The following is a 27,936-nucleotide window of genomic DNA, read 5'->3' as shown; positions in this document are numbered from 1 at the left end:
GCGTTGCTATGGAGATAGGACGCTGCAACTTGCAAAGTAGTCAGGATCCAGAAATCACTCAGGGGATCCCAGCAAAGCTTCTGCTCTGCATTGCCTTCTACCACATCTTCATCCAGAAGACTTTTCCCCTTGACTTCTTCCATGGAAGACACGACCTCTCTGGAGCAAGAAAAAGAAAATAAAGAACAGGAGGAAGCAGAGAAGCCATGGGAAAGAAAGATACCATCTTCTTCCCAAGATTCTGAGCCTGCATCATCTGATCCCTGGGAAGTGGAACAGGGGCGGGAAATTGGACCTCCTCCCAAGAATAGCCCTCCTAGAAGCCCCCAGTCTAAAGACAGCACATATCTGGATGACCTCAGAACACCTGCGTCACCTTCCCATTCCTCTCCTCGGGAACTTTCTTTTATTCCTTCTGTCTTGGCTCTGGCAAAACAGAATCTTGCTATACCATCTCCCTCAGACAGGACCACTAATGAGATTCCTGAAGCTGGGAAACTTCATCCTGATCTGCTGGAACAACCATCTGATAAGAAAGAACCAACTCAACATCACTCAAGCCAACCAGAGGGAAACACCTGTCAGTTGCCCCAGCAACCCAAACCTCTCCTGCAGAGAATGAGGAATGTGAGCCATAATGACAAACCAAAAGGGCAGAGATTTGATGTATTTCAGGAGGAAGATTCTAACAGTAATTATGGTCTAGATCAGACTGAGCCAGGAGCCTCCGAAGCGGCCCCCAGCATGCTGGAAACTGCCATTCGGAATGCAAAGGCTTACCTACTGAAGACGAGCAGCAGGTCCGGCTTCAATGTGTGAGTCTCCAACAAATAAACAAAGATATGGTGTGTCTTTCTGTGTGTATGAGTGTGGTCCTGTGGGTAAACAAAAATGCATCTGAAAAGATTGCATTAGTAAAAGAGAGTAGGGGTGGGCATTGTAGTGCAGTTGGGTTAAGCCAAGGCTTGGGACAGCTGAATACCATAGAGTGTCAATAGAGTCCCAGGTCCTTTGCTTCTGATCCATCTTCCTCCTAACATGCATAGGAAGGCAGTAGATTATGGCCCAAGTGCTTGGGTCTCTACCACCCACATGGGAGGTCCTGATGGAGTTCAGGGGCTCCTGGCTGAAGCCCAGCCCAGCCCCCACTGTTGTGGCCATCTGAGGAGGGAACCAGCAGATGAAAGGTCTCAGTCTCTCTCTCTCTCTCTCTCTCTCTCTCTCTCTCTCTCCTCTCCCTCTCCCTCTGTCTCTGTCTCTGTCTCTCTGCCTTTCAAATAAGTAAATAAATCTTGGGACAAAGGGAGAATTACTGACAACTCTGCCACCCAAGACCCAAAACAAGTCACTGGTGGGGATTCTTTTGGTTCCTCAAAGACTCTAAGCACACAGAAATAAAACTTAGTAATTATGGAATCTCAGACTTCAAAGAGATCATAAAGATAATGGAGTTCAAGCATACTGAAGGGATGCTTGAAAAGAATAATTATCTACCACTGGCAGGGAGTTTGAGCATTCTGTAATTTGCATGGCTAGATCTTTTTCCATCCAGGCTGGTGCTGGAATGACCAAACATCTCAGTTTACCTGGACTATCCTGATTTGAATACTGAAAGTTGTGTATCCTAGAAACCCCTCAGGATCTCTGTGAAACCTCAGTGGAAAGAAAGGGCCATCAGAGAAGGAGGTACTCTTCTCTGAATGGAGGAGAGAACATCCACTTTGCTTATGGCTGTGTCCAAATACAATGGAGTCTATGGTCACAAAAAGCTGCCATAGCCTTGGCAGCCCATGGCAAGAGCCTCAGGAGATCACTGATGTCATAAATAAGAGTGTTAATTGTTAAAGGAACAACAGAAGTCACTGTGCACTTCCTCCCCATATTGGACCCTGGTCCTTAATGAGTTATACTATGAGAATCGACTGCAAATCTTGTTCTCAAACTTTATATGTAGCATGTGTTGGCGGGGGGGGGGGGGGATGCAAATTGTTGAAATCTATGCCTAACGTGGAGTTGGTCCTCTATATATATATAAAGTCAAACTAAAAATTAACCATAATGAAGAAGGTGATGGGAGAGGGAGAGGGAGGTGTGATGGGAGTTGAGGGGGAGAGGGTAGGTGTGGGGGAAATAACCACTGTATTCCTAAAGTTGTATCTATGAAAAAATATATTCATTAAATAAAAACTTTTAAAAAAGAAACCCCTCAGTCCTGCACAAACTATGAAATTTAGTCATTATTCAGGCAACTCAGAACATATGACATTTTATACAGATTTCTCTTAAACTGTGGTGAGCAATGGTTCAGGTATGTCCTAGCTATCCAATTACAGCTTTACTTTCAAAACTCATGACAATATAGATTTTTAGAGATTCTTGCTTTCAGGGTTACACAGTCAAGGAGTCAACAGATTTTTAGGGTTAGAAGGGACTTTAGAAAACATCAAATCAAGTAGTTGTTTTTTTATAATCAGTAGACTGAATCATGGAGAATTTACTTTGCTCAAATCCTGGGCTCCCAGTACTCACTGGCTTGCACCTCTCCCTCTATGACTGTGCTCCAGTGACATGGCCTAGGCAGTACACGAGCTGTTTTCTCTGCCCAGTGGGCTTCTTTCTCAAGTCTTTGCCTGACTGGCTCAGCTTCCATGAAACTCTATTATAACAGCCTGTGCTTCACTCTGATAGCACTCAGCATTTTTTATGTAGCTATATTTACAGACATATTTTATGGTCAGACTCTCTTACTAGACAACAGGCCCTAAGAGCACAGAGACCATTTAGATTTTGTACACTACTACACATTTAGTGCCTAACAAAGTGTTATAAACTCTTTGTTGAATAATCATGAATGGATGTATGAATAAATGAAGGGCAGCACAGGAGCTACAATCCACACCTCTGATTCTACTTCAGTTATCACCATATCTGCTGATAAGCCTGATAAAACAGTAAATACTAATTGATGCCCACAGAATACACACAATGACAAATGTTTGAAGCTATAACTAGTCCTTAATAAATATGAGATACAAATGTAAGGTGTAATGAATGAAAAAACAATATTTGACAAGAGAAGTCACTCACTAAATATGAAATTGGATGATTTAAAATGTTTTATGTGATATTATTTTAAATTACTATTTACTTAAACATTAAGAATGTGCTATTTGTGGATTCTACTTGAAGTTCTGATATAAACTTCTTTTCATAATGCTTTTGATTAAATAACAAGAATAGATTTATAAACTTTGTTTAAATTGCAAAATAGCTCATGTAAATACTTGTGAGTTCATTAACAATTTAAACAAAAACAGAAAATTACTGAGTTATTATTGGCTTTGTTCAAATATCTAAACATAATTTTATTTTCAAATGCTGTATCTGAGATAATAAACTATTTTATAATGTACACTGCTATGTTTTAAATATTTTAAAGCCTTCAGTTAAAAACTGCTTAGTACAAGATGACTTTAACTGCATCTCTTCGATGCAGCTCTAATTTGACATCTCTAAAAGCTATTTTTCGTGGCTATTGAAACAATTTTTGACCAACATACAGAATCTGATAATGGTTTTTTACAAAAAAAATACAGGAAATAATTTCTTCTTCCTTCTATATCTTTTAATACCATTCTATCAAAACAATTTATTAATCCTGTATAATAAAAATTGTAATCCTGAATTAAATCTAATAAACATATTCAATATTTGACAAAAAGGCATTTTCATATGTGAACTTAAGACATTTATAAAATATCTAGAATGGAAATTTATGAATAACCACATAATATACGTTATAAAAATAATGTCAAACATGGCCACTATTGGAATCAAATCCTTTAATTATAAACTCAACTATTGCTTGATATTTTCAGTCTGGAACCTTCTCCATTAGTTTCAGCACTGAGTAAATATTAAGAAAGCATGAGGGCCAGTGCTTTGTCGTAGCAGGTAAAGCTGCTGCCTGCAGTGCCAGCATCCCATATGGGCGCCAGTTCGAGTCTCGGCTGCTCCACTTCCAATCCAGCTCTCTGCTATTGTCTGGGAAAGCAGTGAAAAATGGCCCGAGTTCTTGGGCCCCTGCACCACGTGGGAGACCTGGAAGAAGTTCCTGGCTCCTAGTTTCGGATCAGCGAAGCTCTGGCCATTGCGGCCAGTTGGGGAGTTAACCAGCAGATGGAAGACACTTCTCTCCCTCTCTCTCTGCCTCTCCTTCTCTCTTTGTGTAACTCTCACTTTCCAATAAATAAATGAATCTTTAAAAAAAGTGAAAGCATGGTAAAATTTTTAAGAAACTGCCATTCAAAACAATTCTGTTTATTCTTAAGAATAACAATATTTGGAAAAAGTGTGATATATCCATCAAATATAATATTTTTAACTGTTCTTCACTTGTGTTGACCATGTAATCTACTTATGTTTTTCTGTGTTTTCTGTAACATTCCTAATGCCCATTAGATAAATACAGAAACTAAAGGGACAAAAAAAAAAAAAACTCAGATCAGTTAATAAAGTAGGTGATTATTACACATATTTATTCTGTTTCACTTTATTATTTTTATATGCTCTTTCTATAGCCAATATGTTGACTTTTTATCATGAAGAGTTGTTGACTCATCAAATTCTCTTTAAGCATTTATTTATATGATTATGTGATTTTGTTCTTCATAATTTATTACATTTATTGATTTACAAATGTTGAACCATCCCTTGCCTCCCTAGGATAAATCACACTTGAATGTAATATATGATCTTTTTGATGTAATGCTGCATTCAGTTTGCTAATACTTTTTTGAGAATTTTTGTGTTTGTTCATTAAGGATATCAGCCTGTAACTTACTTTCTCTCTCTCTCTCTCTCTCTCTCTCAGTCTCACTCTCACTCTCACTCTCTTTCTTCCTACTTTAAGATTTATTGATTTATTTGAAAGGCAGAGTTACAAAGATAAAGGGAGAGACACAGAGAGATTTTCATCTCCTGGTCCACTCTCCAAATAGCTGCAACAGTCCTAGGCTGGTTCAGGCTGAAGCCAAGAGCCTGGAATTCCATCCAGGTCTCCCATGCGGGTGGCAAGGGCTCAAACATTTGGGCCATATTCTATTGCATTCCCAGGCACATTAGCAGGGAAGTGGATCAGAAGTGGAGCAGCTAGGACTCAAACTGGCACTCATATGAGATGTCAGCATTGTAGGTAGTAGTTTCACCTGTTATGCCACAATGCTGACCCTCATAGCTTTATTTTTTGTATGTGTCTTTGGTTGTGTTATCAGAGTAATGTCAGCCTCATAAAAAGAGTTTAACAAAAGTCGATCTTATTCAAAATTTTGGACTAGTTTGAGAAGTACTGGAGTTAGTTTCCCTTTAAGTGTTTTGTAGATTTTAGTAGCAAAACCATCAAGTCCCATGCATTTCTCTGATGGAAAGCTTTTAGTAACTCCTTCAATCTCATTTCTTGTTATTGGTCCATTGATATTTTCTATATCTTGTTCGTTTAAGCTTGGTTTGTTGTATATACCAGGAATTTATAGTAGTTGAGGAGATGTATAACTACTCTAATTTTGGCCACAGTAGAACTCAATGCAATTGCTGAGTAGGAAATATATAACGTGTACACGACATCATAGTAGTATGCCAGTGTTTTCAGAATGATTACTCTAAAGTGAGGAGCAATGGTTTGGGTGAATGATTTGGGTGGTTAGTCTTTGAAGATGAAGGGTGTTTTAAGTTTTGTTTTTATTTTTTCCAGACATAAATGGGACATAACAAACAAAGGCTTTCATGTGGGACTTTAAAAATTTATTAAAGTAATTTATTAGATTTACTTCTCTGGGATAGGAAATGTAATTAAATAGATATAATTATCAGAAATGAAGTTTGTTGAGATAAAATACATACCCACCAGAGAGGCAATTTATGCATTTTCACATGGAATAGAATAATTTGTTTTCAACATGAGAGCACCTTGACTTCTTAAAAGTAAATTCACATTCTAAATTTGGTTTTTATGAAACCTTATAGGTCTAAAAAATAAAACTGAACTAAATAACTGGGCTAAAAAATAAAATGGAAAGGAAAAGAATAGATCTTAAGACAAAACCAACAGTTTAGAAGTCAAGTTGATTTTAGTAAGGGCAGGGAAAGATGAATGGAAAAGAGGTTAAGGTCAAAGGGTGAGAATTTAACAATAATGAGTTCTAAACATATACCCAAGAGATTTCAGTTTTAGATATAAAATCTGAAATATATCTGATTTGGAATATTTCCTGTTGCAACATATTTTTCTTTAATAACTTAAACATTTACATAATATTAGAGACATTTCCTAAGGAAATGGCATGGTAGAAACCACCATAAGCGTTTATACACTGAAAATCTCTGAAGACTTCAAGTTGTTGAAGTTCACTAAAATTCAGCTGAGTCTGGATGAAATGTTTTTTAGAAGCTCTTGCCATGTATGTTACTTGAAATGTTCTCTATTTGGGTAGATATGATCATCTTTCTAATGTGCTGACCAAGATATTAGATGAGCGTCCTGAAGATGCTGTTGACATCATTGAAAACATAAGCCAAGATGTGAAAATGGAACATTTTAATAAAAAATTAGATACACTCCAAAATGAGAATGAAATGCTTCCAACATATGAAATAGCAGAAAAACAAAAGGTTCTTTTTCTCCACGGACATTTGGAAGGAGCTGACCAAGAACTAGAAGAGGAAATAGTGAGTCACTACTATAAATTTTAATTGTTACATTAAAATTTAATTATTAGATTAAAATTGTTAGATGTTGGGATAAGTAAGTGTGGCCTTACATTCATACCAACTATCTTTCAGAGTTCCCTAAATAGTATGTGCATCTTATGTTTCTTAAATCTCTTCAAGGTCCCTCCAATAAACCTCATTTCACACCACTCAACTTTTTGCTTAGTGTTTTAATTTTTTCACATTATGTGTTAGCACCTTACAGGCCTTAGAAGTTTGTTCTAGGTTTATCCTTGATTTCAGGGAAAATGGCTTCTTCATTTTTATATCTTCCAAGATAATTGGTGAAGTCTGAACGTGTAACTATTTCTTGTTAAATATTTGTTCAACAATGAATAAATATCCAATAATTTTAAATTAGATTTTAAATCTATTTATCTGTTTTCCCTTCAATTTATTAGAAAATGTAAAAGTGCCTACAATGTTACTTGTATTCTCTACTAATGCAACCCCTTAAATAATTTCTTGATATTATGTATCATGTCAGTGATACATAATACAAAAGGAGGAATAAAAATACTTATTTTAATCTTGATTTACATCTTATTTTAGGATGTAAAGGAGTCAAACATTTTTTGTAAAACAAAGGTGTCAAACTTTGATTACTGAAAATAGTTATCAAATTCTAGCTATTAAATTATATTGAGTATAAGACTCAATGGTAAAAGGTAAATTTATTGAAACTACATTTATTGAAAATAAACTGAAATTCAGGAATTATAATTTGATCTAAATGCTGAAAGAAATGGCAAAAAGTGGTGAGATAGAAAGTAAGTAATGAGATGTATACAAAACAAGGGAGAAGCAAGTATTCCCTTTGTAAGAAAAACATTTAACTGCAGTATTTGTTTTCACAGGTAGAAAACTCTCTTCCAAATATAATGGAGTCAGCTTTTTATTTTGAACAAGCTGGAATTGGTTTGGGCACTGATGAGACTTACCGCATATTTCTTGCTTTCAAGCAACTCACTGACACCCACCCAATCCAAAGATGCCGTTTCTGGGGGAAAATCTTGGGTGTAGAAATGAATTATATTGTAGCTGAAGTGGAACTTCGTGAGGGGGAAGATGAAGAGGTGGTGGAAGAGGAAGATATGGCTGAAGAGAGGGACAACGGAGAAAGCGAAACTGATGAAGATGAGGAGGACGAATTACCAAAGTCTTTTTACAAGGCCCCACCAGTCATACCAAAAGAAGAAAGTAGAACAGGAGCCAATAAATATGTCTATTTTGTTTGCAATGAACCAGGAAGACCATGGGTGAAGTTACCATCAGTTACACCTGCGCAAATTGTTGTTGCAAGAAAAATTAAGAAATTTTTCACTGGGCGATTGGATGCTCCTATCATAAGCTACCCACCTTTCCCAGGAAATGAGAGCAATTACTTACGAGCACAGATTGCCCGAATTTCAGCAGGGACTCATGTCAGTCCTCTAGGATTCTACCAATTTAATGAAGAGGAAGGAGAGGAAGAGGAAGAGCCGGAAGGTGGGCGAGATAGCTTTGAGGAAAACCCTGACTTTGAAGGCATCCAAGTGACTGATCTAGTGGAATCTCTATCCAATTGGGTTCACCATGTACAGCATATTCTCCCTCAGGTATAGGCTTTCCATTTCTCGATCTCTCATCCAGTCAGCAAATATTTATTATTAAATTGTCCCTATAATGCACAAAGATATATAAAAGACAGGCCTTCAGATTCTAGACAGAGAGAGATAATTAAGGACAAAGTAAAACCACAGAGTATTGTATATATTGCCAAATGCCAAGGATATTCAAACATAGTTTAAATTTTCAAATGGTAAATAAAATAATAGGTTTATAGACTATTTGATAGCTGATACATAGATCTAGATGAATGCATATTCTGAAATTTTTCTATTTTTAATATAGACTGTAAATAGGTGTATTGATTTTAAATATTTATATATTTATAAAAATTTTATATATTTTAATTTTATAAATATAGGTAGATGCATTAATTATAAAGACAATTTTATTATATCTCTATAACACAAGGAACATTTTTGCATTGATTATAATAAAATAATATAATAAAAACTATAATTATAATAAAAAAGCAAACAGTCCTATTGTGCCAATTGCTATTATCCATATATAGTAAATATATATCCTCATATTCAGTAATATTTATCCATATATCTACAACTCTGTAAAAAATTTTATTTCCCTTGTTTTATAGATGAAGAAAATTGAGGAGGGAACTTTAGGCCACATGAAAAAGGAAATATATCTCAGTAAGAGAGTCATTTGTGCGGCTGTGTAGACCCATAATCCATCTGCCTAACCACTCTATTATTCAATCTGCAAGGAGAAAATCATTGTTTTACTTTCATCTAAATAAGAGATACTCTTAGATATCTCTAGATAGGAACTAAATAGACAGTCATGGACTTAAAACCTCCACAAGTTACCTTTTTACTTCATTTTAAATTTTGTTGTTGTCTTTGTCATCATCATCATCATAATGGCTTTACCTGTTTCATCTATTTATTACAAACCAATAAAATGCATTTAACCATTTCTAGTAAGGTTTTGTGCATTTTAAAACATAGTGAGACTTCAAGTTCTGTGACTTCAAAAATTGGCAAATTCTTAAAATAAATAGTACAACACAACATTTTGCTTGAAATAACCTGGATCAATATAGTACTTGGTAAGTATATGTTGAATTAATGAAGATTGGTTAAATTCCCACACAATGAAATTTCATCCTGATAACTGCTTCAATCCAAATGAACATTCTGAGATTTTTAAAGTCCTTGTGAGATTTGTAAATGTTGCACCATTCATTCCCAGGGTCGCTGTAATTGGTTCAACCCTGTACAAAAGAATGAGGAGGAAGAGGAGGAAGATGAAGGAAAAGAAGAAGAAAAAGGAGAAGAGTCTGATTATATAGAACAAGAGGTGGGACCTCCGCTTTTGACACCAATCTCTGAAGATACAGGTAATTTTACATAACTTTGGACATACAATATACTATGTAACATCCTATGTGCATTATATGGTAAAAACATGGGAGTTAGGAACCTCTAGGACTGGGTTTTGATGAAGTAGTTAAGACGCTGGAAGCCTGGCATCCATACTGGAGTCCCTGGGTTCAAGTTTCAGCTTTGCTTCTGGTCTAGCTTCCTCTGTTCACCCTGGGGAACAGTAGTGATCGCTCAAGTATTTGGGTCCCTGACTCTCAAGAGGGGAGTCCCAGATTGAGTTCCAGGCTCCTGACTTTGGCATGGTCTAGACCCAGCAATGTGACCATTTAGGGAGTGAACCACTGGATGGAAAGTCGATCTCTCTCTCTCTCTCTCTGTGGATGGAATTTCTCTTTCTCTCTCCCTCCCTCCCTCAATCTCTGTTTCTCTTTCTCTCAAATAGATGAAATAATATTTTTTAAATTCTGAAAAGACATATCTTAAAAGTGAATAAGAGGCCGGTGCCGCAGCTCAATAGGCTAATCCTCCACCTAGCGGCGCCGGCACACCGGGTTCTAGTCCCGGTCGGGGCGGTGGATTCTGTCCCAGTTGCCCCTCTTCCAGGCCAGCTCTCTGCTGTGGCCCAGGAAGGCAGTGGAGGATGGCCCAAGTGCTTGGGCCCTGCACCCCAGGGGAGACCAGGAGAAGCACCTGGCTCCTGCCTTCGGATCAGCACGGTGCGCCGGCCACAGCGCTCCACCCGTGGTGGCCATTGGAGGGTGAACCAATGGCAAAGGAAGACCTTTCTCTCTGTCTCTCTCTCTCACTGTCCACTCTGCCTGTCCAAAAAAAAAAAAAAAAAAAGTGAATAGGAGCCACAGTTTCATCTCAATTCCCCTTCATCTGTTCTGGCATGGTGATGGTGGGCAATAAAAAATGTGGCTAGCCATCACAGCATTATCTGACAGAGGCTGAAGAACAATACAGGGAGATAATATGGTTATTACTCTTACTGCAAATGCTGACAGTTATACGTTATTTGTATCTTGAATGGTGCAGCTCACATGGCATAGTGATAGTTAAAAATCACGTGATATTGGGTTTTGCTTTTTGTTAAACCTAGTCTTGTCCCCATATTTTTGTCTCTTCCTAGTCTGTTTTAGAGGGAAAATTGTGCCTGTAACTTTCAATCTCTTTAATAATGACTTGACCTTTATCTATTTGATTTGAATATTACATCCCCTACACCAAAACCCCTTTTTCTCTTAATAAAACTTTTCTCTGTTGCAAAAATGGATACTCGTATATTTCATGGTGTCAAAACATTGATACTCTTCTGCCTTTGTGCTAAGCTGCCATTTTAACTTTCCTTTTTCTAAAAACAATTATTTGAGAGGCAGAGAGAGATTTCCCATCCTCTTGATTCACTCTCTAAATGCCTGCAGCAGCCAGGACTAGCCAGGCTGAAGCCAAGAGGTGGAAACTCAGTCTCCCATGTGGATAGCAGGAACCCAGGTACTCGTGCTATCATCTGCGGCTTCCCAAGGACAGCAGCAGCAAGTGGCTTTAGTCAGGAGCCAGAGCTAGAACTCAAACTTACATTCTGATGTGGGATGGGAGTGTGTAAATCACTAGGCTAAATATACTCTCCATCTTTTCTTTCTGTATCAAATGTGTTTTATTAAAAGTTTTTTTGTTATATAGTGAATTAGTGTCTATTTAGGATTTGCACTTTTGAATTTCTCTTTGGTTTCCAGAGATTCAAACTATACCTCCTTGGACTACACGGCTGTCCTCAAATCTCATCCCCCAATATGCTATTGCAGTCCTTCGATCCAACCTTTGGCCTGGAGCATATGCTTTTTCCAATGGAAAGTAAGTATTTGATCACTTATAAAGCAATTATATTGACTATTCAAGCTCCGGAAATTCTAAGCTATCACCAGACTTTTAAGCTATTATTATAATTGACCTTTGGCATATTAGGTATGTGTGGCTTAAGATTTCTTAAAACATCTATTATACAGTAAAGCAACAAATTCAGGACATGAGAGTGATTCAGACTTGACCTGTTTTATCTTCATTATCCAATTAACTGGGATAAATATGGCTTTTCATCTATAATTATTTGTGCAATTGGTTTATTTACTTACTTGGTAGATTAATGGAAGCAATTCTAAGAAGTGTTTAAATCTTAGATCACTTTTGTTGGACATCTTGATAAAATAATTTACAATATGGCCTCTTTGAGCTATCACTTTGAAGGGAATGAAGATCAAGAGCATACTACATCCTTATATTCCTCCCCTGGAACATGTATTTTCTTTGTCTTCTGCTCCCATTTCTTTCCTAATAACCCAGTGTCAGAAGCTCAACTGAGCTGGAGACAGCTGGCCTGCTGGGTGTCAGAGTAGCCATTAAAGCAACTACAAGCCAAAAATGCATTATCCTCCAATCATTTCCTATGATTGTTTATGCAAGAAAAAGCACCAACTTTGCCCCATTCCATTCTCCCCCATGGAATGGGCCACCAGAGGGTCAGTTCAACCAGCACAGGCGTAGGTGTCACTGATGTGAGGCTCATGGAGTTTTAAGGACCTGGAGGCAGGGAAGGGTAGAAGGACTCGAAGTTGAAAGTACTTGAGTCTGTGGGGAAGAGATGCCTGAAGGCCTCTGCTGAAGCATCAGGTGAAGAGACGCAGAAATGAAGCATCTGGGCTAAGAATGCAAATAGACAAAGAGCCTGACCAGCCAAAGTCCTTGACAGAAACTCCTCTTAGAGATCTTGGAGATGGCAATCCATTGACTTCATCAATGGTGTGAGAAAGGCAGGGTTCCCTGGGGAGGCCTACCAGGCCAAACTTATGGTAAGGCTGAAAACTAACACAAAGGTTTTTTTTTTTTTTAATTTTTAAGATTTATTTATTTATTTAAGATACAGAGTTAGAAAGAGAGGAAGAGACAGAGAGAGCTCTTCCATCTGTTGGCTCATTCCCCAAATGGCCACAACAGCTGGAGTTGGGCTGATCCAAAGTCAGAAACCAGGAGCTTCTTCTGAGTCTCTGATGTGGGTATAGGGGCCCAGGCACATGGGCCATCTTCTACCGCATTCCCGGGCCATGGCAGAGAGCTGGATTGGAAGTAGAGCAGCCAGGACTGAAACTGGCACCCATACGGGATGCCAGCATTGCAGGCAGAGGCTTAGCCTACTACTCCTTGGCGCTACAGCCTAACACATAGGTTTTTAACCACAAGCCCAACTCCTCACCCATGAAATGATTGCTGCACTAGTAACTCTTAAATCTTTCTAACTGTGGAAAGTAGCAACTTTTTTCCTCCTTAAAAATGGTTAAATGGTCAAAGCCTTAACTTGGGTTCTAGGTGTAGGGTACATTTTGAAGGGGTTTGATCTTTCTTTTCTTTTCTCAGTGTAAGCAGGTTGAATCAAAAATATTTCCATGGTAGAAGAATCCCCGAGGGAGAGGCAGGTTGTTAGCCTAACAGTTAATACACTGAGAATCCCATGTACCACATTAAGTACCTCAGTTCCGATTCTTGGCTCTGGATCCAGCTTCCAGCTAATACAGTTCCTGGGAGGCAGGGGAGATGGCCACCCACTGAGACACTTGGCTTTCACTCTGGATTGCAGGGATCTCGGGAGTGAACTAACGGATGGGAGCTCGTTCTCTGGATCTATTTCTCTGCTTTCAAATAAACACCTAAATAATTGAGGAATACTTCAAATCCACATTTTAAATGTATTTTTTTTTAAATTATGGTGTTATAATATCATAAGCATGGGAGGAGGCAAGATGGCGGAATAGGAAGGGAGCACACTGATAGTCCGGGGAGAGACAGTTTAATAAAAGTGGAGATACTGCAGGTTCAAGGAAGAGTAGGGCAGGAAACAGCAGAAGAAACTCTTCCGGAACGCGTGATTCACAATGGACCTGCGTGGAGAGGATGGGAGCCCACAGTTCGGGACACCAGCGGCAGACTCAACACACCAGCGCTGGAACGCGAGGTGAGCTGAACCTCAATAGCCCGAGACACTGGCAGGCAAGCGGAGAGAGGAGACTAGAGGGAATGACCCCAGGGGGGGGGAAAGTTCACCAGGCTAACTGGAAGAGAGAGAGAAAAAAAAAAGGTGACTGGTACGGACACGGGTTTCTCTCTCTCCGCTCACCTCTCAAGGGCGAGCAAGACAAAGAGCAGGCGCCATCTTGGACATACGTCATAAGCAGAGCAACCTCAGGTCTGCACCGGCCCTGAGCCTAGCAGAAAAACCTGACTCTGGGTGGGGCGAATTAACAGATTAGGACCTAGTAAATTTGTGGTGCTACTGAACTGAGACTGTGAAAAAAAGAGACGGTGGGGGAGAGAACTCACGGAATTCACGTGAGTACTCTTCAGAGACGCTACAATTCCATAACTTTGGCAACCCAGTGGGAGACTGAAGGAGAATTTGAGCCCACTCTGAGGGCAGAACAGACTCCCTGTGTGGTCCTTGGGAAAGAGCTTCTGATCTCTGGCTCCTGTAGGTATATCATTTGCCTGCTAACTACCTCCAACTTTGTTCAGCTGTGCAGAATTACTTCCCTTTTGAAACAAAAAGAGAGAGAGAGAGAGAGAGAGATCTACCACGCCTAACCTGGGAGTGTCACCTTTGGCACACTAAACAGAGCTCTCAAGCCACACCCATCTCAAGCCTCTAAGGCTCCATCAAAAACAGACAGTCCACTTAATCTAGAGTCATAGTATAACAAGAAAAAGCACCACAGTGAAGAAACCAAATATCTCCAATATGACAAATAACAAACGCAAAAACTGAGATAATAGAAACAAGGAAGTCACCATGACGCCCCCAAATGAAATAGACACCCCAATTCAAGATTATGAAGATGATGAGATAGAAGAAATGCAAGAAGCCGATCTCAAAAAATTGATAAGAACATTAACAAATTCTCAAAAACAAATTCTTGAACTACAGAAATCCTTAATGGACAAGATAGAAAATCTCTCTCGTGAAAATGAAATATTAAGGAGGAATCAAAATGAAACGAAACAACTAGTACAACAGGAAACTGTGATAGTGACGAGAAATCATAATGAAGTGAAGAATTCAATAGATCAAATGAAAAACACAATAGAGAGCCTTACAATCAGAATGGGAGAAGCAGAAGAGAGAATATCGGACTTAGTAGACAGAGAACAGGAAAGGATACAGTCAGACCAAAGAAAAGAAGAGGAAATTAGAAATCTAAAACATATTGTCAGGAATCTGCAGGATACTATTAAAAAACCCAACATTCGGGTTCTAGGAGTTCCCGAAGGCATGGAGAGGGAGAAAGGATTAGAAGGCCTTTTTAGTGAGATATTAGCAGAAAATTTCCCAGGTTTGGAGAAGGACAGAGAAATCCTAGTACAGGAAGCTCATAGAACCCCTAATAAACACGACCAAAAGAGATCCTCACCACGACACGTTGTAATTAAACTTACCACAGTGAAACATAAAGAAAAGATCCTAAAATGTGCAAGAGAGAAATGTGAGATTACTCTCAGAGGATCTCCAATCAGACTCACAGCTGACTTCTCATCAGAAACCCTACAAGCCAGGAGGGAATGGCGAGATATAGCCCAGGTACTAAGAGAGAACAACTGCCAGCCCAGAATATTATATCCTGCAAAGCTCTCATTTGTGAATGAAGGTGAAATAAAGAACTTTCATAGCAAACAGAAATTGAAAGAATTTGTCACCACTTGTCCAGCCCTGCAAAAGATGCTTAAAGATGTGTTGCACACATAAAAACAGAAACACGGTCATCAATATGAAAGAAGGTAAAGGAAGGAAACCTCACAGCAAAAGATCACAGGGAATTCAAAGCATATATTAGAACTTATCTTTGGCAAATGGCACATTGAACGGTAATGCCCTGAACTGTCCAGTTAAAAGACACCGATTGGCTGATTGGCTTAAGGAACAAAACCCATCTATTTGCTGCTTACAAGAAACACATCTTTCCAACAAAGATGCATACAGACTGAAAGTGAAAGGCTGGAAAAAGATATACCATGCCAACAGAAATGAAAAAAGAGCGGGCGTAGCCATCTTAATATCGGACAACATAAACTTTACCACAAAAACTGTTAAGAGAGACAAACAGGGACACTATATAATGATTAAGGGATCAATTCAACAGGAAGATATAACAATTATCAATGTATATGCACCTAACTACAGGGCACCAGTTTATCTAAAAGATTTATTAACGGACTTAAAGGGAGACTTAGACCCCAATACAGTAGTACTGGGGGACTTCAATACTCCACTCTCAGAAATAGACAGATCAATAGGACAGAAGATCAACAAGGATACAGTAGATTTAAACGACACTATAGCCCAAATGGATCTAACAGATATATACAGAACTTTCAATCCTACAGCTAAAGATTTTACATTCTTCTCAGCAGTACATGGAACCTTCTCTAGGATTGACCACATACTAGGCCATAAAGCAAGTCTCAGCAAATTCAAAAGAATTAGAATCATACCATGCAGCTTCTCAGACCATAAAGGAATGAAGTTGGAAATTAGCAACTCAGGAATCCCTAGAGCATACACAAAAACATGGAGATTGAACAACATGCTCCTGAATGAACACTGGGTCATAGAAGAACTTAAAAGAGAAATCAAAAATTTTCTGGAAGTAAATGAGGATAACAGCACAACATACCTAAACTGATGCCATAAACAGGAGTGTCAATTTGTAAAGTCAACAACAGGAGTCACTGTGCACTTACTCCTCATGTAGGATCTCTGTCCTTAATGTGCTGTACATTGAGATTTAATGCTATAACGAGTACTCAAACAGTATATTTCACTTTGTGTTTCTATGGGGGTGCAAACTGTTGAAATCTTTACTTAATGTATACTAAACTGATCTTCTGTAAAAAAAAAAAAAAAAAGAAATTATAAATTCCCAACTTGACTCTCACTGGGATTAAACATGACATTAGGTCTGATCTGATTTCATCATCATTTAAAAAATCATCTATTATTTTTCACTTTATGTTTCTGTGTGGGAGCAAACTGTTGAAATCTTTACTTAATGTATGCTAAACTGATCTTCTGTATATAAAGAGAATAGAAAATGAATCTTGATGTGAATGGAAGAGGAGAGGGAGTGGGAAAGGGGAGGGTTGTGGGTGGGAGGGACGTTATGGGGGGGAAGCCATTGTAATCCATAAGCCGTACTTTGGAAATTTATATTCATTAAATAAAAGTTAAAAAAAAAGTTAAAAAAAATGTCATAAGCACTTTGTAATTACAGAAGGGTCAATATTTCTCACTGAAAATTAAATGATTTTTTTTCTTATAGGAAGTTTGAAAATTTCTACATAGGCTGGGGCCATAAGTATAGTGTAGACAATTATACACCCCCAGTTCCACCGCCAGTTCATCTAGAGTACTCCAGTGGCCCAGAAATTACAGAAATGGATGATCCCAGCGTGGAACAGGAGCAGGCTTTCAAAGCTGCACAAGAAGCAGCTGCACTTGCATCTGAAGAGAACGAAGAAACTGAGGAAGATGAGGATGAGGAAGATGACTATGACTAAGAATAGAACTGGCCTGACTGCAAACTGTGCGGGTTCTTGCTAATTTTCTCACGGTCTAATAGGCACTTCCTTTTTTGTTACTGCCATGTCAGTATCCCAGACATTACAGGCACCAGTTCCTATCCTGGCTGCTCCACTTCTGATCCAGCTCCCCCTAGTGGCCTGGGAAAAGCAGTAGAAAATGGCCCAAGTGTTTGGGTCCCAGCACCTATGTGGGAGACCCAGATGAAGCTCCTGGCTCCTGTCTTCAGCCTGGCACAGCACTGGCATTGTGGCCAGTTGAGGAGTGAGCCAGAAGATGAAAGACACCCCCTCTCTGTCTCTGTAACCTGATTTTCAAATAAATAAATTTTAAAAAGGATAGAAGACAGGGAGAGAGGGAGGGAGGGTGGGAAGGAGGAAGAAATGCCCTCTCCAGCATCTGAATTTTGGACATTCTACCATGGCTACTTATCACAATGTTCCTGCCATAAGTCAGACCATCTCTAGACTCCAGAATTGCCTTGGTTCAAGCCCAGTTCCCTAGTTACCCACAGGTTCTGAGAACTTCTGATAATATTTTAATGAACTCCCTTCTCCTTACATTGGCCCAAGTATAATTCCTGCTTGCAACAATGCACAGCATTGTCAATTAGAATCTAGATTCCTTCCTGCAGGACATATTAAACACAAGAGACTAAATCACAGTTGCATAGTTAGTATAAACATTTAACAAAAACAAATCCTTGCTTTTTAGAAATATGCCTGCTAAATAAATATAAAGGTAATTTCTAAGTAGTGAGGAGGGAATTTTTAAAAATATGTTCTCTAACAGAAACAGCCAAATATTAGAGTGGTAAGAGCTTGGAAGTGAGACAGCTTAGTTTCCCATCCTGGCTAACATTCACTGGGAGGGAGCAGTAACTAACCTTTCAGAGCTTCTGCTGCCTACTGGGGCTAATAACAGTGCTTGTCTCACAGAACTATTTTGAAGATTAAGCTAATTAATACACATAAAATACTAAGAGTACCTCCCATCAGTAAAGGCCTGGTACATAATTAGCTTATGACTATAATACAAAACCAGTTTATGAAACATGGAATAAAAAACAAACCCACAATGCAAACAAGAGATTTTATTGAAGGAATTACTAAACAGTGAAGTATTAAAGATATATTTTAATTAATCTAGGCAATTTAGAAATTAAATTATATTTAAATACTTGGAGAATTCATAGATTTAATAGTTATATTAAGGAGTTCAATATTTGAATTTGAAGAACAAGGTATAATTCCACAGTTGCTAAAATGCTTAATTCTTCAAGGAATCTTCTCTGCTGTAAAGACTTGAGAAGCTTGTCTCCTGGCCTTGAAAAGGAATTTCAAAAAACATTAATTGTCATCTAGAAGTCAATTAGTTAGAACGTTACCATCCTAACATTACCATTCTCATATAAAATATAAAATCTGGAACTATTTCAAAATAATGAAAATCTTAAAGGAAAATTATAGCCTCAAACACTTATAAAATTAGGAATAAACATCCTTAAAGTGAGTCATAAAGAAATTAAACAAAATTTTGGAAGTGGAGCAGCCGGGACTCAATCTGGTGCCTGTATGGGATGCTGACACCGTAGGCGGCAGCTTTACTTTCTACACCACATTGCCAGCCCCAGCTAATTTGCTTGAAGGTTCTGTGCTTATAGCCTTGTCTCACTCAGTCCCTCTATATTTTTATCTATCTCCCTCTGACTTTGAGCCAGGATTCTTTACCTTGGCTCATTATTTCATTAAAAAGTGAAATTTCCCTTTTTAATTTAATCCTGTTGTCTTTTTCTGAAATTTATGCAATCTGTTAATGTGGTGTATCACATTGATTGTTTTGCACACATTAAACCATCCCTGCATACCAGAGATAAATCCCACTTGGTCTGGGTGGATGATCTTTCTGATGTGCTGTTGGATTCTATTGGCTAGAATTTGAGGATTCTTGTGTCTAAGTTCATCAGGGAAACTGGTCTGTAATTCACTTTCTTTGCTGCATCTTTTTCGGTTTTAGGAATTAAAGTGATGCTGGCTTTGTAGAAAGAATTTGGGAGAATTCCCTCCCTATCAATTATTTTGTATAGATTGAGAGAATATAGTTAGTTCTTCTTTCAATGTCTGGTAGAGGGGCTGGCGCTGTGGCACAGTGGGTTAATGCCCTGGCCTGAGGCACTGGCATTCCGTATGGGTGCGGTTTCGAGACCCAGCTGCTCCACTTCCAATCCAGCTCTCTGCTATGGCCTGGGAAAGCAGTAGAAGATGGCCCAAGTGGTTGGGCCCCTACACCCCGTGGGAGACCCAGAAGCTCCTGCCTTCGGATTGGCATAACTCCAGCCGTTGCAGCCCACTGGGGAGTGAACCAGTGGATGGAAGACATCTCTCTCTCTCTCTCTGCGCCTCTCTTTCTCTCTCTGTGTAATTCTTTCAAATAAATAAATAAATCTTAAAAAAAAAAATTAGCTGCCTCATTACAGTCTGAAAATGTCACTTCAAAAAAGTTTTTAATGCTGTGCTTTTTTTTTTGCAACCTGAGTTGCAAATCAAGGCAAGTCAAACTAAGTTAAAACAAGGTAAGTTAAATCAAGTTGAAAGCATAAACAGCAGAATGGAAAACTAAGAATGGGTCAGGTAGTTTAACCATGGCCAGTCATAACAGGAAAACAAATTCAGGGCATGGGTATAACACAGACTTGTATTTATTATTTAATTGAAGTACATTAGGATATAATGTTTAAAACAAACCCCTTCACCAAAACAGGTCCTCCAACATCTAGATTAGGGTCTGGAATTGGTAGAAACTCAAAATATATTTATGACAGAATTGTCATATGGCAATTAAAAGACAACTGTCAGGATAAGCTTTTTTATCTTTGAAAATCAACCTCTCTCTCTTTAAAGATTTATTTATTTATTTGAGCAGCAGAGTTACAGAAAGAAACCCAGAGATTTTCCATCCGTCAGTTCACTCCCCAATGTCAGCCAACAGCTAAGGCTGGGTCAGGCCAAAACCAGGGACAGGAACTTCCTCTGGGTCTCCCATGTGGGTGCAGGGGCCCAAGGACTCAGGCCATCCTCTCCTGCTTTCCCAGGTACATTAGCAGGGAGCTGGATTGGAGGTGGAGCAGCTGAGACTCGAACCAGCACCCACGTGGGATTGTCGGCACTGCAGGCCACGGCTTTAACCCACTGAGCCATAGAGCCAGCGCAACCATTCTCTTTAAAAATTATTGCATTCAACATGGCTGGAAATGCAGGTCATTATATTAAGTGAAATAAGCCAACCACATGATCTCACATGTGGAATCCAGAATATAGGTGATCTCACAGAAATTAAAAAATGTAATGGTATTAGGGATGGTATTGTGGTGCAGCCAAGTTAAGCTGCCTCTTGTAATGCTGGAATCCCACAATGGAGTGCCAGTTCCAGTCCCTGGGGCTCCACTTCTGACTCAGATCCCTGCCAACGCTGCTGGGAAAGCAGCGGAAGAAGGCCCAAGCCATTGGGATAGAATTTCAGGCTCCACCTAGGCTGTTGTGATCATTTGGGGAGTAGACCAGAAAATGAAAGAGTTTTTTTCTCACTCTGTCTCTCCCTCTTTCACTGTCACTTTTTTTCACTATAAAAATATTAAGTGCTTGAAAGATGTATTTACCTGATTGAACAATGCACATGTTGGCCGGTGCCGCGGCTCAATAGGCTAATCCTCCACCTAGCGGTGCCGGCACACCAGGTTCTAGTCCCGGTCGGGGCGTCAGATTCTGTCCCGGTTGCCCCTCTTCCAGGCCAGCTCTCTGCTGTGGCCCAGGAAGGCAGTGGAGGATGGCCCACGTGCTTGGGCCCTGCACCCCAGGGGAGACCAGGAAAAGCACCTGGCTCCTGCCTTTGGATCAGCGCAGTGCGCCAGCCGCAGCGCGCCAGCCATGGTGGCCATTGGAGGGTGAACCAATGGCAAAAGGAAGACCTTTCTCTCTGTCTCTCTCTCTCACTACCCACTCTGCCTGTCAAAAAAAAAAAAACAAAACAAAAAAAAACAAAAAAAACAAAAACAAAAAAACAATGCACATGTATACATGCAATGAAACAACACATAGTATCCCATAAATATATATAATCTTTTAAAAGTCTATTATTGAAAAAAAGTTGCATGTTTTTTTTTTTTTGTTTTTTTTTTTTTTGACAGGTAGAGAGGCAGAGTGGACAGTGAGAGAGTGAGAGACAGAGAGAAAGGTCTTCCTTTGCCGTTGGTTCACCCTTCAATGACCGCCGCGGCCAGCATGCTGCAGCCAGCGCATCGCGCTGATCCGGAGCCAGGTGATTCTCCTAGTCTCCCACATGGGTGCAGGGTCCAAGGACTTGGGCCATTCTCCACTGCACTCCTGGGCCGTAGCAGAGAGCTGGCCTGGAAGAGGGGCAACCGGGACAGAATCCGACGCCCTGACCGGGACTAGAACCCAGTGTGCTGGCGCCGCAAGGTGGAGGATTAGCCTAGTGAGCCGCGGCGCCAGCCAAAAAAACGTTGCATGATTTTTAAAATCAGCTATTTTTAAAATATCAGAACTAATCGTAAGTCCACATAGGAAGAACACAACATTAGATGCAATTTTAAACATATATATTTTGGGATACTGTAAAACATTGAATTTGTTTTGGAATCCTATAATTAAACTGCATTTATTGCTTAGAAGAAAATAAACATTCAATAAATGATCCATAAAAACTAATATAAAATAAATGTAAAATCATTTTTTCTTATTTAAAGCTTTAAATTTCCATCTGATGACCTGAAAGTCAATTTGTACGTTAATATTTACTGAATTCCTTCAATATATAAAGTACTATTTAAAGAACAGTATATATAATATACATATATATATATGAAAGCAAACCATTCTAGAAATTAAATGACATAAAAACAAACATCTTTGCAAAAATAATGAAAAAGAGTGAGGTGTGAGGAGATACAAGGTGATAACATTGATTTCAATTAAAAATGTTAAGCTTTAGATTCAACACATGCAAGCTTCCCATATTTCAATACTTACAGCTTTCTCTTCTGGGGAAAGAGTACCCTCTACTGCCACGATCTGGTATTGCTTATGTTTTAAATTTCCCACAGATTTCCGAAGTTGCTTGAAACTGCTAGCTTCTATGTCTTGCTTTAATAATTTCTGCATTTCTCGAGAAGGACATCCAGGATCAAATATCAGTAAACATAATGTACGGTTTTTTCTCTCTTCGATTCCAACAACTATACGACTGTGACCTATCAGGAAGTAACAGATCTAAGTCAGATCCATCTGTAACTAAACAACATATACACAGATGCACTATGACACACATTCACATGCTCTCTCTCTGTATACACAGTGTACAGCCATGTATTGTGAGTTTAGAATGAATATATACTGTGTCTCCTGGACATGTCTGTATCTGAGCTCTTTCCCAAGACACACAAAAGTAGTTCTATTTCTTAACTGCAGTTTACTTTTGTTCAATTTTAGTTTATTAAAAGCTTCATTACAAAACATTCTGCTTCTCCTTTGCCACATATTTTACTTTTTCTTTCCCATTCTCTTGATCCCTTTTCTATTCCCAATCCCTTATTCAAATTATTTTCAAATTAAATGATTTGAAATTTACCTTAGAACAAAAGTCTTAGGGCTCTAAAAGGTAAACAAAAGTAAAATTATGTATTCTAAAATACCAACAGGGTAGTTTTTCCTAAACAATGAAAAAATCTTAAATGTTTAACTTCTTTTTACTCCTCTCAGTCCAAATCATTCATATAACAAAATTTATCAAGTATCTATGTGCCAGCCATGATTCCAGCCATAAGGTGTACCAGCAAACACACACATGTGCCCACCTTCATGCAGTTCATATCCTAATAAAAAAAGTCACTCTTTAAACAACTTAAATCAATGAAGGAAATGCCAGTAATGGGAGCTTGGAAACACAGGCTGCCTTTTAAATAAGGCATACTTAAGTGATGTATGGGTAATAACCGAAGAAAATAAGGGATGAACCAAGAAGAATGAAGCAAAGAAAAGAGCAAGTGCCAAAGGCCCTGAAGACGCCAACACATCAGAATTCATTATGCAAGAATGCACTGTAATGACGAAGCATCTCAGAAAATCAGACTAATGTTCCAACCCTTCTTCTTTCTCTCCATAAGAAATCTTTTCTCTTTTTTTTGAAGATATATTTATTTATTTAAGAGACAGAGTTACTGAGAGAGAAGGAGAGACAAGGGGTGGGTGGGGAAAGTGTGTGTGTGTGTGTGTGTGTGTTAGTATTCCATCTGCTGTTTCACTCCCCAAATGGCCACAATGGCTGGGGTGGGGCAGGCTGAAGTCAGGGACCAATATCACCTGAGTCTCTCATATTGGTGGCAAGCTCTCAAGTCAGCTGCTTTCCCAGGCACATTAACAGGGAGCTGGGTTGGAAGTGGAGCAGCTGGTAAAGAACTGATGCTCATATGGGAAGCCAGTGTCACGCCGGCGGCTGCTTAACCTGCTTGGCCACAATACCAGCCCCACTTTTTAGAATACTAACCCATCCTAAAGCAGTAGATAACTTTTTTTGTCTTATAAGTAACACTGTTAACTATGATTTATACTAACCTTGGTGCTGAAGATAGATAGGAGGTTTACATGTACACACTACCTTTTGACTCCTTTCCCTCTCTGAAGAATAATAATTCAATATCCACTCAAATAAGCGAGGGTGTGTGCCTAAAGGACCAGTTGACTTGTGAAAATCAATAATACGGCACCTATAAAAAATGGATTTAGAGAATATTTTTAAAATATTTCACATCATTGGAGGTGTCAAAACCAAACATTATTTTTTAGAATTAATTTTATCTAAACATTACTTTCCTATGAAGGAAAAAAGATTAAATCTAATTTCTTATCGGAAAAACTCATTTTTGTAGAAGAGGTTACTATTATTATTCACAATAAAGCTGGTGATTGATGCAAAGTTACAAACATTTGCTGATGTAAAAAAAAAAAAAAGAAACACTCCCCGAATAGCATATGAGAACCACATTTGATTTTTTAAAAAGTCACCGAAACATAATCTGGAATACAGCTTTTCTTCTAAAGTCTACAACCCTGATGATCAGTTAGAAGCCGAGTTCTGATTTTAGTTCCTCAATAGCCACTTATATATATCAAGAGTTATCATTTCTCTCAAATGCCAATAACAGATAATAATACTGGTAAATATCTTTCTCCTACTTGGCTACAGACTAGGGTGATGTGAGGGAGTCACCCTTGGAAAAACATGAATTTTTTTAATCAGAGGCATTGTTTTTACACCTCAGCAACTACAGTAAAAAGTCAGGTATAACTAAGCTACTTAATAGCACTGGGAACACTTGAAAGTACTGCACAGAGATCCTGTCCTTGTCTCTGTTGGAAATAAAATCTCCATAACAACAAAATTATAATGACTGCTAACCTTACACCCTATAGATTTGATGCTGACAACTTGCAACTGATTACTGAGTTCCAGGTGCTCAAATGAACTTCTGGATAAATTGTTTAGAAGTAGAACAGAGTTTTTGGGTTAGTAGTTGGACAGCATGTTTAGATTTAGAATACTGAATAGTACCTTACAGAGTAAAACTCAGCGAGAGCAAAAGAAATAGTAATGAAAACTTTTATAAAAGTATTCAATGTATCAAGAAAGCTGGTGGATGTATCAGGCATTTTAGAGGAAAACTTTCCTTAAGAATAATTTAGAAGGAACATTTAAGTCAAATAATAAACAGAAAAGGAAAGGCAATTAAGTTAAGGAAAATTTTAATAAGCCTTTCAGGAAGGGAGATAAAATAAGCAATGAGCAATATTCACACAATCATAACGTAAACTCTGATAGACGCTGAGATGAAAAAATTAACTAGGATTGAGGATGAGCAGATGGAAGATATAAAAAATACAACAGAAAACGTCTATTGGGGCGCCGGATTCTGTCCCGGTTGCTCCTCTTCCAGTCCAGCTCTCTGCTGTGGCCTGGGAAGGCAGTGGAGGATGGCCCAAGTCCTTGGGCCCTGCACCCACGTGGGAGATCAGGAGGAAGCACCTGGCTCCTGGCTTTGGATCAGCGCAGCGCGCCGCCCATAGCAGCCACTTGGAGGGTGAACCACTGAAAAGATGAAGACCTTTCTCTCTGTCTATGTCTCTCTCTCTCTCACTAACTCTGCCTGTCAAAAATAAAAAAAAGAAAGAAAACGTCTAAAATTGATAACCAAAAATTTTTGGCTATAAAGGCATATTATTTAAATATAGTGGGGGTGGTTGTTTGGCATAGCAGTTAAGATGCAGTTTGGGAAACCTGCATTTCACTGTAGATTATCCAGGCGCAAGTCTTGGTTCTGCTGCTACTGCTTTTTTTTTAAAGATGTATTTTAAGGCAGCATGACAGAGAGAGAAAGAGAGATAGAGAGATCTCCAACCCAGTTGTTCATACCCCAAAAGATGCCAGTGGTCAGGGCTGGGCCAGACTAAAACTAGGAGCCGAGAACTACATTGATCTCCCATGTGGGTGGCAGGGGCCCAAGTACCTAAGCCATCTTCTGCTGCTTTCACTGTGATGTGGGATGCCAGTGTCACAAGCAGTGGCTTAACCCACTGCACCACACCACCAGTCCTCTGGCTGTGCTTTTGATTCTAGCTTACAGCTAACGCATTCTCTGCGAGGCGGCAGGTGATGGTTCAAGTACTTGGGTCTCTGCCACCCACTTTGGAGACCTAGACTTAGTTTCCAGCTCCTGGCTTTGGCCTGGCCTGACTCTGGCTATTGTGGACATTTGGGCAATGAACCAGCAGATGAGAGGTCATTCTGCCTTTCAGATCAATAAAAATTAAAAACAATGGAGGAGATGGAAGTGACAGCTGCCTCCAACGAACAAGGATTAAGAACAGAAACAAGCATGAGATAGGGAGTAACATGCTGCAAGCTTCTTAATGCTTCTTAATTTTATATTTTAACTATTTCTTTGATTAACAAAAAAAAAGCTCCCAGATATGGCAATAACATTTATTTGGGATTATAGGTACATACTTTACCCTAAGGGAGGTGAGGAGTGTATAAATTTCACATGCTCCAATCCAGGCTTTTGTTCCTTGTAACTTGTTGTTAAGTTGAGAAGCCCCCTGAGGATCAAAACCTTCCTTCCAGGCATCTTCAATCATAGACTGAATTTTGGGGATACAAGGAACTGACATACCTAAAATTATATAAGCAAACTTAATATATAACAGCTACTAAAGTAGTTAGCATTATCATTTAGTAGTGTATCACATGCTATCCTGAACCTATGGCAGTTAAAGATAGTTACTACTCAAATATCATCAATTATATCATCCCCTCTTCATCTAACCAGAATTTATTTTCTTATGTACAGACCCACCACAATACTTCATTTAGACTATTCATTATGCTTTCTATGTATTAAATCATTCTACATCAAATGTATTTACCAGATGACAAGTTTGAGTACTGTAACTCACGTACCTTTCAAGCAGTCATCGTAAGCATCATTTTGTAATAATGATGAAAGTAGCATTTGGAAATTTCTGTAACCACAACCCCAACCTTTGTCGCCCAAAGATGAATGAAAGTGATCCACCATTGTAGAAAGCCACACATGCCTCACTTCTGTGGCAGCATTCTGATAATATCTCTGAAGTGCTTCCATAATTCCTAAAGCAGAAAACAGATGTTGGAGATTTAGAGGGATTTGTTATCATCTTTATATGATGGTCTTACACATTTCTGTTATCAAGCTTTCTGTCAACCCTTATCGTAACCTTGTCAGCTCCATCTTCTTATCTTCTTACCGTTACAACATTTTCCCATATATTTTATTGTCATTACAATCCAGGTTTCCTAACGCTAGTGTACTACTCATCACGTGGAACAGAAATGGTCTTCATCTTTTTCTTCTCATTATCTCTGCCATCTGTACAACTACTGAATGAATGTTCCTCCTGCCTCTTCATTGTCATATAAACACTGCTATTGATCACTCAGTCCTAATTAATTTGATCTCATTCAAAAAAACATCAATAGCTCCCTATTACCCATAGAATGGTTTTCCTCTGTGGTGTGTGAAGCACACATCAAGTTATTTTCAAACTTACCTATATTTCATACTATTCTTCTGGCCATGGTTTGAAGTCTGTGGTGTAACTACACATACTGAACATAACTTCACTCATGGAATTCTAATTCAATCTCAGCATTTGCTAAGTACTTTTTATGTATCTATTGCTACAGTAAATGCTGAGGATAAAAAGATGAATATAATAATATCCCTTGAAATCCTAAACACCTAGAATATTGTGTTATAATATGAATAAATTAGGTATTAGGATAATACCTAGTACCTATCTTTTCAGTATTTTCTTGTGTTTCAAAATCTTATAAGGTCAAGAATCACGGAGCTGGTTCTGTGGCGTAGCAAGTAAAGTCACCGCCTGCAGTGTTGGCATCCTATATGGAAGCTGGTTCGAGTCCTGGCTGCTCCACTTCTGATCCAGCTCTCTGCTAGGGCCTGGGAAAGCAGTGGAGGATGGCCTGAGT

At 38.8% G+C, this 27,936-nt stretch overlaps 2 protein-coding genes across 16 annotated transcripts in view; one reads left to right on the top strand and one right to left on the bottom strand.

Annotated features, from left to right (window-relative positions):
* On the top strand, positions 1 to 27,936 carry RSPH4A (radial spoke head component 4A). Of its 4 annotated transcripts, none has more exons than XM_089333746.1 (6): positions 1 to 815; positions 6,489 to 6,723; positions 7,623 to 8,363; positions 9,586 to 9,733; positions 11,456 to 11,573; positions 27,782 to 27,936. In XM_089333746.1, exons 1-6 carry the CDS (start codon positions 142 to 144, stop codon positions 27,819 to 27,821), a joined length of 1,956 nt encoding a protein of 651 aa, XP_089189872.1. In that variant the 5' UTR covers positions 1 to 141; the 3' UTR covers positions 27,822 to 27,936. The 4 variants fall into 4 exon arrangements, with proteins under 4 accessions (XP_089189872.1, XP_089189871.1, XP_002714806.3 ...); XM_089333745.1 differs by lacking the exon at positions 27,782 to 27,936 and adding an exon at positions 17,078 to 17,459 and having other exon boundaries at positions 1 to 800; XM_002714760.6 differs by lacking the exon at positions 27,782 to 27,936 and adding an exon at positions 17,078 to 17,459.
* ZUP1 (zinc finger containing ubiquitin peptidase 1) overlaps positions 18,416 to 27,936 on the bottom strand; it is a 34,772-nt gene continuing 25,251 nt past the window's right edge. For 3 of the 12 annotated variants that reach the window (XR_016234529.1, XR_016234530.1, XR_011388560.2), the window contains exons 6-10: positions 26,866 to 27,054; positions 26,413 to 26,578; positions 24,007 to 24,115; positions 22,383 to 22,603; positions 18,416 to 18,662 (exon numbers count right to left, since the gene is read on the bottom strand). Coding sequence is in view for 3 of the 12 variants with exons in the window: in XM_008263412.5 (XP_008261634.2) it covers positions 18,615 to 18,662; positions 22,383 to 22,603; positions 23,964 to 24,115; positions 26,413 to 26,578; positions 26,866 to 27,054 (776 nt within the window). In the remaining 9 variants the exon portion in view is untranslated. Of the gene's footprint in view, positions 18,663 to 22,382; positions 22,604 to 23,963; positions 24,116 to 26,412; positions 26,579 to 26,865; positions 27,055 to 27,936 lie in introns of all 12 variants that reach the window. The other 9 variants (XR_016234531.1, XR_016234532.1, XR_016234526.1 and 6 more) reach the window with 4 other exon arrangements.

The sequence above is a fragment of the Oryctolagus cuniculus genome, chromosome 5, assembly GCF_051225735.1.
Source record: "Oryctolagus cuniculus isolate XC-2025 breed Fujian yellow rabbit chromosome 5, ASM5122573v1, whole genome shotgun sequence".
In the NCBI taxonomy this organism is placed as follows: Eukaryota; Metazoa; Chordata; class Mammalia; order Lagomorpha; family Leporidae; genus Oryctolagus; species Oryctolagus cuniculus.
The sequence above is the reverse complement of the archived record's forward strand: the minus strand, read 5'-3'. Positions and strand labels throughout refer to the sequence as shown.

Coding starts and splice junctions, on each gene's coding strand:
- RSPH4A (XM_002714760.6), top strand. CDS start 142: ATGGAAGACACGACCTCTCTGGAGCAAGAAAAAGAAAATAAAGAACAG. Junction 816..6,488: donor AGCAGGTCCGGCTTCAATGT/GTGAGTCTCCAA, acceptor CTATTTGGGTAG/ATATGATCATCTTTCTAATG. Junction 6,724..7,622: donor AAGAACTAGAAGAGGAAATA/GTGAGTCACTAC, acceptor TTGTTTTCACAG/GTAGAAAACTCTCTTCCAAA.